Genomic DNA, 16,101 nt, shown 5'->3' with positions numbered 1-16,101 from the left:
GTAAACAAATTGTTCTTGGAAATTAATTATGGGAAAACATTTTGAAAAAATAACGGTCTCAATGATTTTTTTTATCATTTATGGATTTTGCTTCATAGGGAATCAGGGAAAAGATTATATATTGGGTAAAGGAAATAGAAGTCTGTAAAAATCCTCCATCAAAGGGAAGTTGGAATGAATTTGTAGGGTCTGCGATCATTTTGTTAATTGGCAGTGTTACACAGAAACCCATTCGCAAACGGTGACTATTCTTTATGCAGCACGTTGAAACAAGAAAAACATGTGACGAGAAAGTTTGCTACCACTTTAATTCCCGTGACGACGTGAACCGCTTTTTAATAGATCGCCTTCGTGTTAGCTCTTTTATTTTTTAAATATGAATTCGTCGAGCAAACATTCACGACTCGAGTCTTTCACCACGCATACAAAAGGGCATGTAGATATGGATTCGACCGTGCGTTTTTTTTTATTTAGGCTCAGTGTGCAGCTTCCATTGAATAAAAATTACATTTCCAGGAGTAATGCCTAACTTTTGTCTTTTTCACGAATCGGATGGGATGGGAACGAAGGAAATTTTGTGGTAAAGGGGACAACAAGCATTCAAGGATCGAAAAGGAAATGGCACGTTGGACTTAGTGAAAAAAATGAATTGCATGTGCTCAATCAGCTGCTTAGGGATAACCTGCGTTTCCTACGTTTGAGTTATGAATTGAAAAACGTTTGATTGAAAGCTTCACCCCTTTAAGAACGGTCAAAATATTGATAATACCTACATTTTATTCTATCATCAGTATATTCTTTGAATGCATTAATTTTTTTATCCTTTCATTCAGCATACATTAGTAAAACCTTATGCCCGAGTTGCAGTTTTTATACAATAAGTTTTATTTATCGGACGAGGTAGGTCTTTAAAGAAAATACACCGAGATTAAGAATATAAACTTCAAAGTAGGTCACTAAATACTCTAAGGCATCCTAAGTAAAGCATGTCTTCAACTGTACACTTTTTCCTAAAACTTTTTTCCGTTCAAAACACCAGTCCAATGCTTCCTTCACATAATAGTATCCCCTCTATTAGATGTAGTCTACATCCTCTAGCCACTTATTTCCCATATTCACTATATCTCATAAATTTGTATTGATAATTTTCTCTTTTCCCTCCTCATAACTGAGACTTCTTTGTTTGTTTACCAAATTGGTTAGTTAGATTTTCTATTCTTCTTCAAAAAGCATCCATTCTATTCTTATCATCTAGCTTAAACGTATAAGTTTGGTAGCCATGCAAAAATAAATCTCCGATTATACAATTTTAAATTAATTATTTCTATATTGCTATATCTAAATTCCTTGACATCAGAATAATCTTTTAATTGAATTATTATTTATTTAATAATTTAAATTTCCCACCACTACAAAAACTTTCCTAAAGTGAGTGAATCGTTCAACCTTCTCTAGTTAATAAGCGTTCCTCTATGCCTGGTATTCTGCCTTTGGCTTTCTTGAAAAGCTGTTTACTTTCATTTTTTTATATTTGATTTTCATTCCATTCTGTTGACACCGGTTTTGTAATCCAGAACTACTCTAATATATTTTACTGCATATCTATGCTGCAACTTAATATTGGAAATATTCTAAAAAGAGTTTATTATAAATTACCTCAACATCAAATGAACGATAGAATATTTTATGACTCATATTTTTATATATCTATTAACGCATTTGATGCCATGCATGGGGCATCAAAAAGAGTTTGAACCTTCTCTTCTCAAATTTTCAAATTATGCTGGCACCTTTAAGCAATGGGCATAACATAAAACAGATTTGACAACGTTATGGGAATTAGAGCTTACGTGTCAGAACTGGAATACTACATAAATCGAGGGCAATACTTTTTTCTGAAAATAAAAAATGAAACCTGTAATAGAATCCATAGGAAGGAATTGATAGTACTAGTTGTGGATGATACCAGAGTCATTGCAAGAGGAGTAGTTGAAGAATATATATTAATGGAAAATTTTGGATTGAGATAAATTAAAAATTCAGCAAATAGCAATATTTCGAGTGAAAAATCTGTATTTCCATGAAATTTAAAAATTACTAAATCTAACTATGGTATTATAATTAAAATCATTCAAACCATTTTAGTGTACCTAGAGATATAACAAAAGTAAAACGAAAAAACACATTGTATTAAAAACATTAAAAATATTACTTATATCAAAATAGTACTGTCATCAAGGTGCTTACTACCCAAATTATTTTCTAGTGAAAGACGATGATAATTGCGTAGAGTATGTTGAACATCTTATAATCAATCTTGCTGGCCCACTATTATAATCGTCCTAAAGTTGAATCACTTTGATGAAAACATGGCACTTTAAAGATCATTTAAGGAGGTTTAATTTAATTTAATGTCACTCAGATACACTATTGCTAAATTCAGATTTGCGTTTTGCAAGTTTTTTCTTCATAAATGTTACCATGGAAATCGATATGATTGATTTAGCTTTAATTAATCAATTATCATAAAAATATCTCGGCATATACCGGTTTTCTGCAATAAAATAATCTCAATTCATTGTTTAGGATCACTGTTATGATAATATGGAAAAGTTAGGACAGCCTCGTACCGGATCGCTTTGATTCATAATGAATGAAATATTTCATGAGCCAAAGTGTGTTAGAAAAGATATTAAGTGAATGAATCAATATTAATATCGCTGACTCAAATTATCTGATGTAAAATTTTATGTGAAACTCATTGAAAGGACAGATACACGCAATTCACCAAGTATGGATATTAACTTAAAGGAATATATGTGTCAGCTTAAAGGAATACGATTCGTAGAATTTTAACATACTAATATTTTGAACTTTATTTGCTATATACTATTATTTACTATGCCTAATATTATTATTTTTATTGGTATTAAGAAAAATATGCTGTGAATGTCTTAATATCAGTATTATTGGTTTTTTGTCTGGTAGCCAAATAAATGATTTGTGACTGCAATAAATAATTTATATTTATATGACTATGTTACAATATTTAAAACGCAAATAAACAACGCACACTACTCACTGCTCCAATATTATGTTCATATTAAATGATAAAAACAGAACTATGTGAAATCGAGAATTTGTTTTTTTCTAAAAACATTTCTTTCCAAGATCGAAATATTTTAAAGGGAATATTGTGTTAATGACAAATCGCCGATAAAAGTTCTTTGTAAGTAGTTCAAAATTCACTAACCTCATATTCTTAATCCTATGTAACGCTCACTTCTCCAAAAGTAATGCTTCAACGCATGGATTATTTTATGACGGCCTCAATAAGGAGAGTTTGTGTCCATCGCCATGGATTTTGAGGCACTAAGAAACCATTTTACTTACCTTCTGGCTTGTATAAATAGTATTACGAAGCATGATGGCACCATATACGTATATTTTGATGTTTTAACATTCGTCGTACTTTTACTTTTTCATAGTTACCAACAGTCTTACATGCATATCATATACATTTTTCATTATGTCTCCTTCCCTTATACACTGCTCAGGCATACCCACAGTGATTTTTTCTCTACTTCTATATTTGTTTTCCGACCCGTCTTACTAAATTATCCTCCATCATCACGCTCTCTTGATTTTTCCGCTGATAGTTTGAGAATTTCCTTTGGCTAACAACGCACATTTTTGTTTCTTTTGTGCAATGATTTCCCACCTTATGTTCATATCTCTAAACCTCTTCCACTCCCCTTGCTTCCAATCTCACATTACTACAATTTCGTTTATCGTTTATTAGGTTGGACTTTCCTCAAAGATTTTTCCCTTCATACCCGGATGTGGAGAGGGAATTGGGTGTGGCGGGCACTTCGTCGCCTTCCAGGCATTCTCCCCCGGAATAACCGCTGTCCATTTCTCCGCATTTTCTCTTCTGCTTCATTCATCTTGCTTTCTTGCTTGAGTTATTAAATTGTTGTCTTTCCACGTCGTGTCCACTCTTCGGTCGAGTGTGAAAATCTTCCTTGATTTGTTTTTTTTCCGAAGACGGATGCACTGTTATGTATCACGAACGAGTGAGAGCTTTTTTTCTCGTTCTTTGCTTTCTCTATGTTTTCCTTCCGCATCTTACCACCAGCTGTATGTGATTAATGAAAAGTATCTTGGTGATAGGAGGGATAGAGGGAAGGACTTATCCTGTAGAAATATTCCCGTGTGTTTAATGAAGCAAATATATTTCGGGAGTCATCTCGCTCTACTCATATTGGATTAATACCCTCACTTCTCCTTTACGTTCCCCATCTCATTTACCCTCTGTTGCCCCCATCAATGCTCAAACTCTCTCTCTTTCTTTTGTGATGAAGCGTGAGGTTACTTTATATAAAAATCTGCCTCATTATGATGCCCTTCCAGATTAGCGGTCGTCCATGAATGGTTGTCCATTGTTCCTCTTATCTCCACTTAATGAGCGCTAATATGCATTTGTTCTTTTTCTCAAAACTAAATGGAATATCATACTCCAGCAACACGGATTCCTTTACCTTTTCTAGTATATATTTCCTGCATTTTTATTAGTTTATAAATGCTATTTAGAGTAGGGGTTGAGGAATATTTTTTTAATTGGTAACAGATCTTTGCTAAATCATTCTAGTACAATAGCTGTAATAAGTGGGTATCCTAGTGTTTCATTCCATATTGTATAATAATTTTCATTTTGTTTTGATCAAATAATTAATATGTTTTATTTCAATCTTAAATTCCATAGTTTACCTAATTTTAGGAATACATGTTAAGACAGGTTTTTAGAGCTCTCTGAATTGTTTATAACGTCATCATTATTATTTACTTGGTCAATCGATGTGTTTGGAGTTACTTGAGTTTTGCTTGCGGGTGCGGTTGCGTTCATATGAAGGTATTTATTTTGAGAACACAAGTTTGTAGCTGGGAAATTTTGTCAGTGGAGCTCCGACCTCACCCAAAGAGATACTAATTTAGGCTATTGCATTTTGCATAACGCATTCATGATTTAATAGCATTTAAGTATTTTCTCTATTGGTCAAATTGCCGAATTTGTTAGATTTCGGTAAACTTAGTAGTTCATTATTAATTAATGCTACAAATTTCTTATAGAGTGATTGTAATTGTATCCTGGTGTTTAGGCATTACCTGCTAACATTTAGTATTGCGAATTGCTTGTTTTCAGGCGCTAGGGTGAATACTTGGAGATTTCTTTAATATCATCGTCAAAGCTTGAACTAGAACCATTTGTAAAATAATCTTAAATATTTGCAATTGCTATACGTATTTTAACATTTAGGTTTCTGAATACATTCTTATCTTCTGCTAATAGTTAAAAAATCATATGGATATCATTCATATGACTTTTCCTGAATATGTTCAAGAACCTGCAATAATTTAAAGACGGCGAGTGCCAAGAATGCATGTTTTACCGGAGACTTCGCAGCTATTGAGTGAAATTGTAATTTTCTAACCATATTAGGATTGATTTTTTTTAAATGGCAGATATTGATTGGTCTTGTATGCTGGTGGTAAGATATTGAAACAGACAGATTTACTATAGCTCAAGAATGAAGTATCATGATTTAAATACAGACGATCAAAAATTACTCTTAATTGCACAATGAAAGACTTTATAGTACTATCGTAAACGTAATTTGTGGGTCGCGGTAGTCCAGTGGGTAGAGCGTTGGCCTGCTGACCCGAGGAGCCCGGGCTCGATTCCTGGGCACCTGCAGTTGCAAGGGCAGTTGCAACCCAAGATATGTGATTTATCGGGTACCAGATCCGTGATTTACCGGGTAACCATAACCGGCACAGGGAAAGAAACTGGCCCCCCTATCCTGATGTGTGAATTTTACACGCCGTCGTACTTTGTGAACTCAACCATCACCTACCAAACCGACCTTCGGGTCGATTACTGTGTTTATGGCTTTTTTATACGTATTGCAACTTATCACAGCCTTCTTAGTAAAGTTGTATGCTCCATGTTAGAGAGTAGTTTTCATGGCTTGTAAGAAAACGTTCATTTAAAGTTATGTCACGATTTGCTACCCGAAACCTATGGCTGCCATAGGTTTTGGTTAGCATATGAGGACTGTTTATTTCTAAGTGTAGTTTGAGCACCCTATTGAACTTGCTTTCTTACAATGCTACCTATCTCGTACCTTTTTCAGGCCGTTACGGTATACGTAGCCACCGTTATACGTCTACGTATTACAGACTTTAAAAAGCTATTACACTCAGTATTTCATCAATCCACCTATTTCCTGGGTAATGTATTGATCTATCAGTAATAATTGCCAACTTTTATATTATTGACATTTATTTGAAGTTAAATTAACTTGACTTTTTTTAAATTGAGAAAGTGTAGATAAAAGAAGCCGTACTCAAACTATAATTTTAATTACACTCGTTATTGAATATTTAAGAATATTTTTTTATTTGTATGCGTGTAAGTTATGTATACAAATATGTAATAAATATATACTTATGCTTATACGCAACTTATGCGTAAAAGCATATCATAACCTCCCGTCCATACCAATTGAGGTATTGTATGGATGCAGAAGGGTAAATATTCTAAATCCAATGTATCTGTATGCAGATGTTTCTCTTTCAATTTGTAATATTTACTGATATTTAATTAATCCATTTTTCAGATCGTGGACGGCAACGGCAAGACCGAAGTTAGCAATCGGAGGGACCCCGGCCTCTTCTGTGGAGAGGCGGAGCAACCGCAAACGTTCATCTCGGAGACTTCGTTCGTAAAGCTCGTCTTTCATGCGGACAACTTCACCAGTCAAACGTATTACGCTTTCGACTCCAGAGCAGAGCAGCAATTTGAAGTTTACCTACGTTACGGGCAGCATCCTGAGCTCTATCCCAACCGGAGGGGAGAACCCGTGGCAGGAACATACTGTGAGAGGATATTCAGAGACTGCCGGTAAGATCCCTTCGAGCAATTCATTAATTACGCGCACAACTGGTTGTATTCAAATCAGTTTAACCAGTTTAAAAGTTGTACCGTCCCGTTTTAATATTTATTTTTCTGAAAAGTTAGATCTCATGGACTGCTGGTTTGACTGTATTAGCATTCGCAGTCTAATGTGAGAATTTATAGTGCGTATGTAAACCTTTTCTCGAAATAAGCTTTAAAGTTTTGTAATTACCTTCTTAAATTTATGTTTTAGAATATTCAAAATACATTCAAATCAAGGTCTCATCTTGGGAAATATTCATGTGGGTTAAAACGGCCGCAAAACGCTGATAGAATGCTTAGAATCTGAAGAGCGGTTATCTTTGGTTCAGTTTACTATAAGGAATTGTATTAATCCCTTGTTATTATAATATTTATTAGGGAATCTCTTCCAAGTCAGGATTGGAATTCATTGGAACTATATGTATCAAACGACTTCAATTAATTAACCTTAATAAAAATTATGTTACCAAAATGTTATTGTCATATGCTATAAATCGAGTATTTAATGTAATTTCAACTTAAACGCAATTCTAAGGATTTGGATGAAATAAGGTGATTTAATGCGTCATAGTTTTCTGGCGAAAGTAAATGATTGATTTTGGTCCCAAAGGTACGGAAACTCATTGAAGTAGGATATTTATTGGCAAAAGTACCTTCAATGTTCTTTCTATGTTGATTAACTGTAAAATGTTGAGTTTAGAACTAAAAAGGAGAGCATAATTGCGATAAAGGTGAGACTCCTCTCAAGCCTTTGTTCTCTAAGTGTTTGATTATTTTAGGTGAAACAATGTAGGAAGAATTGAAATTTTCCGGCACGGGAAAGTGAAGTAGCTTGGTCTCAATCCTTGGAAAACCTTAGAGAACTTACAAAACCATAACGTGTACCGTTTTTGTTTGATTTTTTCAAAATTAAATTAAAATGAAAATTTTGTTGCTGACATATTAAGCCGAGTAGAATTTCCAAAATTTGAAATTATAAAATACAAAAAGCAATCCTGTATTCACATTTTTTGGATTAGGAATTTAATTATTAATTTTATTTAAAAAATTTTATTTCGCATGGTCTTACTCAGAAGAAACTCAGCAATACGATTTAAATTTTATATTTATTTTAAAATAAAATATCATATACTGTTTATGGAAATTGTTGGTAAAATAGTAGATGCTAATTTCTTTTCGTGAATGCTATAAGAATTTTATTGCTTTATAATTGTATTTAACCTCTTTGTTATGCTTACCGGTCATTTATACGTATCAACGGTTAAAATAGAGACCTTTTTTTTATTTCGAAACCGCTAAATATTTTTGATTTGTTTATTTGACCTATCATCTTAAGTGATGTGTTTGAAGCTAAATTAAGTAGGAGTAAAACCAATGGATTGATTATAAATATATTGAGATTGGTCAACCAAATGCCTTCAATAAATTACTGACTTAACATAAAGGTTTAATATGTTTTGATCTGAGTAGGTGTTGCCAATATTTTCCTCTCTATCACTGGTTTTTCGTCAGCAGTATTCTTTAATAAAATCCTTAGTAATACGAAGTGACGAGAGGAACCATATTATATCCTTCAACCTGTCATGAATGATAATTTGAGGATTGAAAATAATTAAGTTGACTGAAGGAAGATGAAAATCGTTATATACATTCCCATAAATATTCCTTTCTTTTCTTCACTAATCATGGAATAATAAAGGATAAGTAGCTGGAGGCGGATGGTGAAATTTGTATTCAACTGAATCCAAATGGCAAAAATTATCAGCCTGCTACCATCGCAGGCCACAAATTTTTTCCAGTTAAAAAATCTCAAAATTTCCCCCCTTTAGAATCAAGGAAAATTAAATTAATCGATGGGTCTATGAGTGCGTTCAGCAATTACATCCCAACTTCCCTTCATCCGTTTCAATTTGCTCCTTCTCTCCATCCAAAAATTCCGGTCTTTGCCCTCCCCGGCCAAACACTCGTCAGTAACTGCATGTGACCTCTACTCCATTTTAGATTCTCATCGTTTCCTTTACCCTGCAGCTCTCCAGATCTATTTTCTTTTCCCCACGCAAATTCAACAAGCCCACTCGAATGGCTCTACAATTCTCTACTACTTGAAATATGCTCCCAGAAACAATCTCCCGTGTCCAGCTTCTTATTTGCACTCACAGTTGTCTGCCATCGCTGTATTTTATTGCCGCTCATTAAATATTTTATCCCATTTCAAGGTGTGGATAGCTACAGAAACTGTACCGCCTTCAAATTTCAACGACACGCTTTTAAAAGCCTAGACGGAATCTCATGCGTCACCGTTTGTTCTTCTGAAAACAACCTTGTTAATGGCTGCTATAATTAAGTCATGGCCGAGTTTAATTTGCATATTAATAAGGATTGACTTTGTTTAGCTTTCTTCCCCATTTGTTACTTATTTCCTAGCATCATGTTGTTTTTGGTTCTTATGGCATTTTAAAAATAAATGAGTCTTAGAGCTCGTACTAATCACGAAAGCATTATGAATAGCTTGGAATGTTTACTATTAGATAATTTTTCTAATTTCGATAAAACTTTCTTGAGGGTTACTAATTAGTAAGCGAATTTTTCCATATCCATATCGTAGGTTGAATAACGAATATCCATGCAGAGAAATGAAAATTAAATTTTAGTGTTAATGTATTTTTTTAGGAATCCTCTGGGTATTATTTTAAATTCAAACTTTATTCTCTCACTGGAAAGTAAATCATTTAATGGTGCGCTCAAGAGGTATTTCTGGCTTGAACTATCTATGAACTTCTATATTGTTTGCTCAGAATGTTAGGTAATGGTATCTTATGCAGGCTACCAAAAGGGAAACCCATTTAGTTACACTTGATCTCTACCCATAGCCTTTGCTTCTCCGTAATCTTCTCTGAACTTAATTTTTTAAACCTGGTGAGTTCAATGGGGTTCTCTTGGTGAAAAAAATGCTTTCAATTAATATTTTTGCTAGTCTAGTGGAATCTGCTGCAAAACGGAAACCTTTCCGTCCATCGTACTCACTCCAATTACTTCATAAAATTTCATTTTCCCCCCTTATGTATGCATAATCATTTGGTGACATTTCCTTTCATTTCATTCAACGGCTTTAATGGTATTTCCTTGAAACAAAATTTCCTTATTTTGATAGACATCATTTGCTTAATTCACGACATACCTCTACACTTTTATTGGCTATCGAATCACCTTATGCCCTTAAATGTAGATAATATAGTATTAGCCATTATGTATGTAATAGTCATGCATATTTAACTAGATACTTTATGTATAATATAACTGATATACATAAATTATGCATGCTTATACAAGTGTGTGTGTGTATATATATATATATATATATATATATATATATATATATATATATATATTCGCGGTAGTCCAGTGGGTAGAGCGTTCGACTGCTGACCGGAGGGTCCCGGGTTCGATTCCCGGGCAAGGCACTCTGGGCACCTGCAGCTCCACCCAAGCTTAAGTGATTTTTCGGGTACCAGGTCTTCCTGGGAAACCATAACCAGCACAGGGGAAGGAACTGGCCCCCCTACCCTGATGTGTGAATTTCACACGCCGTTTAGGGCTTAGTACTGGGTGATCTCCACCATCACCTACTAAACCGACCTTCGGGTTGATTACTCTTCACACACTAGATATATATATATATATATATATATATATATATATATATATATGTATATGTATATATATATATATATATGTATATATATATATATATATATATCTCCTTTATATATATATATATATATATACATATATATATATAGGAGAGTGTTTGTTTGTATGTATGTAATTTGTTTACTTTTTTGCTGTCATAGAAACAGCATTTTTCCAACTATGCTAGCAGGATACTTTTGCAAGAACACTATTGTATTCAGAATTGCCGAGATATTATACGTGGAATACATCAAGGAAAGTCTTTTGTAGAAGAAAAATGGGCAACTTTGATCCTGAGAATAATATTTATTCATGTGACGCATTGGGCCGAGTCTACACAGTCCATCCTAACAACGCCGAATGTTATTTTTTAAGAATACTTCTTCTTCGCTCATTTGCAGAATTAAGAACGGTAAACGGAGAAATATGTCAGACATTCAGAGAAGCTTGCCAGAATTTAGGGTTGCTAGAAGGAGATCAACACTGGGATGACTCATTGCGAGAGGCCAGTTTGATTTCTCTTCCAGGACAAATCTGAATTTTGTTTGCCATCATAATAACCTCCTGTTATCCATCTAACCCAAAAACATTATGGGAAAAATATAAAGAATCAATGAGTGAGTATATACTGGCTAAAGTTTGAAGTGAAAATCCTACATTGGATATTACGTTTAACTCCGACATTTTTAATAAAACTTTGATTATTTTGGAGGAAAAGTGTATCACCATGGTTAACAAGACTTTAGTGGAACTCGGTCTTTTTGCACCTGTACAAGATCAACAGGGTGTATTTTATCCAGATTATATACGTGAAACTAGCTACAATGTCTTAGACTTAGAAGCATACATCGCGGATAAAAAGCCACTTCTTAATGAAGATCAGAAATTCGCGTACGAAACAATAATGGATCAAGTAGATAAACAAGAAGGAGGTATCATTTTTCTTGATGCTGCTGGTGCCACGGGAAAAACATTTTTAATTAATTTAGTTCTCGCTGAAATCAGGGTTCATGGAGAAATTGCTCTAGCCGTTGCATCTTCAGGTATTGCAGCGACATTAATGGAAGGAGGAAGATCAGCCCACTCTGCCCTTAAGTTGCCACTTAATATTTCCCGACAAGAAAATCCCACATGTCATATAAATAAAACAAGCGGCCAGGCACAAGTTCTTATAGAATGTAAATTGATAGTATGGGATGAGTGTATGTTGGCTCATAAAAAATCTCTTGAGGCCCTCAACGCAACACTTCAAGATCTTAGAGGAAACTGCAGTTTAATGGGAGGAGCTCTGGTACTCCTGTGTGGAGACTTCTGTCAAACTCTGCCTGTCATTCCAAAATCGACTCCAGCCGATGAAATTTATACCTGTTTAAAACATTCTGTTCTATGGAATCATGTCCAAGAAATTAGCCTTAAACAAAACATGCGAATCCTCTTAAGAGATGGGAACGCTCAAAATTTTGCAAATAAACTTTAGGAGACTGGAGAAGATAAATTAGTTATTGAAGCATCTGGTATGATAAAATTGTCATCAGATTTATGTGTATCGGTGAAAACTGTCCGCGATATGATACAAGCAGTCTATCCTAACGTTAATCAAAATTATAAAAATTAAGAATGGTTTCGAGAAAGAGCCATTCTTGCTCCTAAGAACGATGATGTTAATGAAATTAACAAGGAGATACTTTCCATGCTGCCAGGAGACGTGATTGAATATAAATCGGTTGATACCGTAGTGGATGCTGACGAAGCCGTCAATTATCCAACGGAATTCCTAAATTCACTTGATCCAGCTGGATTGCCACAACATCGCCTTATACTTAAAGTAGGATCTCCAATCATTTTATTGCGAAATTTAGATCCACCAAAACTCTGCAATGGGACACGATTGTGTGTGACAAAATTAATGAAAAATATAATCCAGGCAGTCATTTTAACTCGAAAAGGAAAAGGTGAAATAAATTTTATTCCACGGATACCTCTAATCCTAACTGATCTTCCCTTCAACTTTAAAAGATTATAGTTTCCAGTCCGGCTAGCTTTTTCAATTACCATTAATAAATCACAGGGACAGTCTTTAAAGTTTTGTGGTGTTGATCTAAGATCGCCATGTTTTAGCCACGGGCAACTTTATGTTGCTTGCTCCAGAGTAGGTTCGCCTAAAAATTTATATATTCTTTCTCCTGGATATGAAACAAAAAATGTAGTTTATAAACAGATGTTAAATAAAAAAGATTCTTAAATTTGTATGAAGTAGTGTATTATTGTACTTTATAATTTGTTGTTTTTATTTATGTAGTATATTTATATTACTGTTTCTCCCTAACCCGTGCAAAGCCGGGTATTCAGCTAGTATATATATATATATATATATATATATATATATAACACACTAGATATATATATATATATTTATTTATATTTATATAAATATATACGTTTTGGTTGGCGTGGTGTATACACATATCTTTATACTATTTATCCTGTTTACTATTTATCTTTAAAATATACATTGTTTTTACCAGATTTCCATTCCTTTCCTTTTAAATTATTTACATCTGACAAAATATGGAGGAGCAATAATTATCCTGCAATTTACTCTACACTTCATTAGTAAATGTTCCCTCAGTCTTAAATTTATGGAAAGACAGAAAAAATTTGAAGCAATAAATCGTTTTTAAGGAGTGTTTACTTGATTAGCCAGGGTGTGAAAGATTGAGTCCATTTTCTTCAAGTGCTTTGACTTAATCAGGATGCCTTGTACTCAATGGGCCAATTTAAATGGAACTTTATCGCTACGCTTTAAATATTTATTTCTTCCATTTTGTATCAAAATTGGATTTTAGTAAATAAACCTTTCGCGATCATTTTTCAACCTGTCTTGCCTTTGGATATATTTTTAGATACTCTTTACAACGAGTTTAGGAAGAAGGAGAGTATTGTTTTCAAGTTGTATTCTAGATTCTCTTTTTATCAAAAGAATTGTACTCCGTCACTGAGAAGAATTTAGTAAATGACATCGAATTTATATAGTATGTGATATTTATATCATTTTATTCATAATTTTATTCATAAAATCTTTATAATTTTTATGCCAGCTTTTTATGGATACTCTTTCATCTCACTTAATTGTTAAAACCTTGTTATAACTTTATTTTTCCTTTCCAAAAGCGTGCAAATTTCAATTTAAAAAATTATTCGCATATTTTCACGATAATTGAATGAAATAAATATGAATTTTCAATTTATTTCTTGGAATGGAAAGATAATGATTAAATATACATACTTATGCACCCAATTTGTATATCTTATATCTTTTTCAGAATGCGTAAAAATTTCTAAAAGTGAGCTCTGTAAACTACGTTAAGGTTGACAGAAAATAATGGAAATGTTTCTCCTCTACATTTAATCTTTTAAGTACTTTTCTCATGCAGTTGTAAATTTATTTAACGGGTGAAGGTGATGGGCACAATAGTTTCCTAAAAAATGTCGAGAAAACTCTGCGCTTCTTCACTTTTTCCTACTCCACTACTTCTTTATTCAAACCCATCTCTACCCCTTCACCCCCCTAATCCACTACTTCCCAAAAACTTGCCCTTTTAATTTCTGAGAGTGGCAATTTATGAGCACCCCTTTCGAAATTTAATGCATAATTTTTCCCTATTTCTCATTTTTCCCTACCCTTGGCGCCTTCCAACTAACTTTGGAGAAAGGAATTCCGGTTTACGACCCTATCCACGTTTCAGCAAATTTAGCTCCTGATTCATTTCGCAGGATTGTTTCGAGGTGCAAACCCATCGTTTCGTCTTCCACATCTCCTACGCCACGCCCTCACCCGCGTTCCTCTCCCGAACTCTCTCTCTCCCTCTCCCGTTTGTCAATTACGCCCATGCCAGGAATGCCTCCCTATTCTTTGTTCTCCCTCTCTCCCGCACCCCAAAGGCCGATGGAAGCCAAGATTCAACTGCAGCCCCGTGAGGAAACAACGCACGACCTCTCACCCTCGACCCAAGCAACCTTTCCCTCTCTCCCTTCCGGACCTCAAGAGAAATGCCCACCACCGGTTCGCCCCTCGCAGTCCATGCAACCCCGGCAGGACAACGGCCTCGATTCGGAAACCTCTTGCCTCCTCCGCAAAGCGTTCTCCACTTCCTTAAAAATCCCATCCCTCTCCCCACTCACCCCTCAGGAGTCTGGAAAAACTAAGGAGAGAACGAAAGAGAGAGGGAAAGAGAATACTATTGAGGTGTAGTAATCCACCTCTTGCAAAGGAAAGGGGAGCGGGAAGGTTTGGGTAGTCGAGTAGTCTGTGAAATAAGACGGAGAAACACACGCACCCTCCTCCTCCACCACCTGCCATTACTACCTACAACTCCCCACGTCGTCTCTATTCTACTCGGGAGCTTCGGGATCCAATCTTCGGTGGACGTCACTGAACCGTAGTGTGTCCGCTCTTCCCTCCGACCCCGGTTGCCCACCGCACTCCTCACTCTCTTCGCCAGATACCAGCTTGCAACCTCGCTGAGCATTCCCCCCTCCTCCCTCGTGTCCCAATCTCTCAATTCCCTCCCGCTCTCCCGTGGAAAGCCAAATCAACCGTTGACGTTCCCCTCTCCGTCGCCCTCCCGGGCACATATTATGCGTCTGGAACGCTGCCTTTGTCAACTCTGGGAACTCAATTTAAGTGCGCTGCGCAAATAATATGGATTCGGGTGCATGTGAATTCGAGCGATCCGGGATTTAAGGTCTAAGCCATGCTCAGGTCGACTTATGTCGTGTTTTCCTAGTTCCTTCTGGAAGACTGCATGTACAAGGGGGTAGAGTATTTCATTCTGCACGCTTGATGTCGATCTGGATGAATGCCACAGAAAAATATTTTATGTGAAATCAGGATGATGGATGATCATTCAGTGGCGGATTTTATAATACATTTTATGTACAATACAAAGGACTTGAGAATATTGTTACTTTTTATCCTGCCTTGGTTAAACGATTAACGTATATTCAGAAAAATTTGAAGAAACTGTGGGAGGAGTCGCGGCAGTAACTTTAGTATGCTCATCCGCTAAAGTGAATTTCAATACAACAAAGGATCCCCATCAAGGCGAATTATTTTTAAACTTAGAAATTTATGATTTTAATTTCACATATTAGACTGCCCTTAAATTTAGTAATACTCTTTGACTTAAAATAATTGATTTTAGAAAAAAATTATTCACGTTCAGGTTTAATTTTTATTGGATTCTAAATTATAGTTTATTTAAATATTGAATATTAAATTTACCATCTAAAACAATTTGTGGATTTTTTTCTTGCAATTATGAGTTTACTAATGCGCAAAATATTTTTTCATTACAATTGTGTGTGGCACTATTGCTATCAATAGTTATAATAAAATATTCTCTTCCGAC

General features: G+C 34.9%; 1 protein-coding gene across 1 annotated transcript in view; it reads left to right on the top strand.

The window, feature by feature from the left end:
- Positions 1 to 16,101, top strand: part of LOC139690016 (uncharacterized) — a 569,066-nt gene that overhangs the window by 516,560 nt on the left and 36,405 nt on the right. The window contains exon 3 of the mRNA XM_071587196.1: positions 6,681 to 6,964. Coding sequence (XP_071443297.1) covers positions 6,681 to 6,964 — 284 coding nt within the window. The remainder of the gene's footprint in view (positions 1 to 6,680; positions 6,965 to 16,101) is intronic.

The sequence above is a fragment of the Hetaerina americana genome, unplaced genomic scaffold, assembly GCF_022747635.1.
Source record: "Hetaerina americana unplaced genomic scaffold, ioHetAmer1.1.p SCAF_3, whole genome shotgun sequence".
NCBI lineage: Eukaryota > Metazoa > Arthropoda > Insecta > Odonata > Calopterygidae > Hetaerina > Hetaerina americana.
This window is presented reverse-complemented; position numbering and strand designations above follow the sequence as displayed.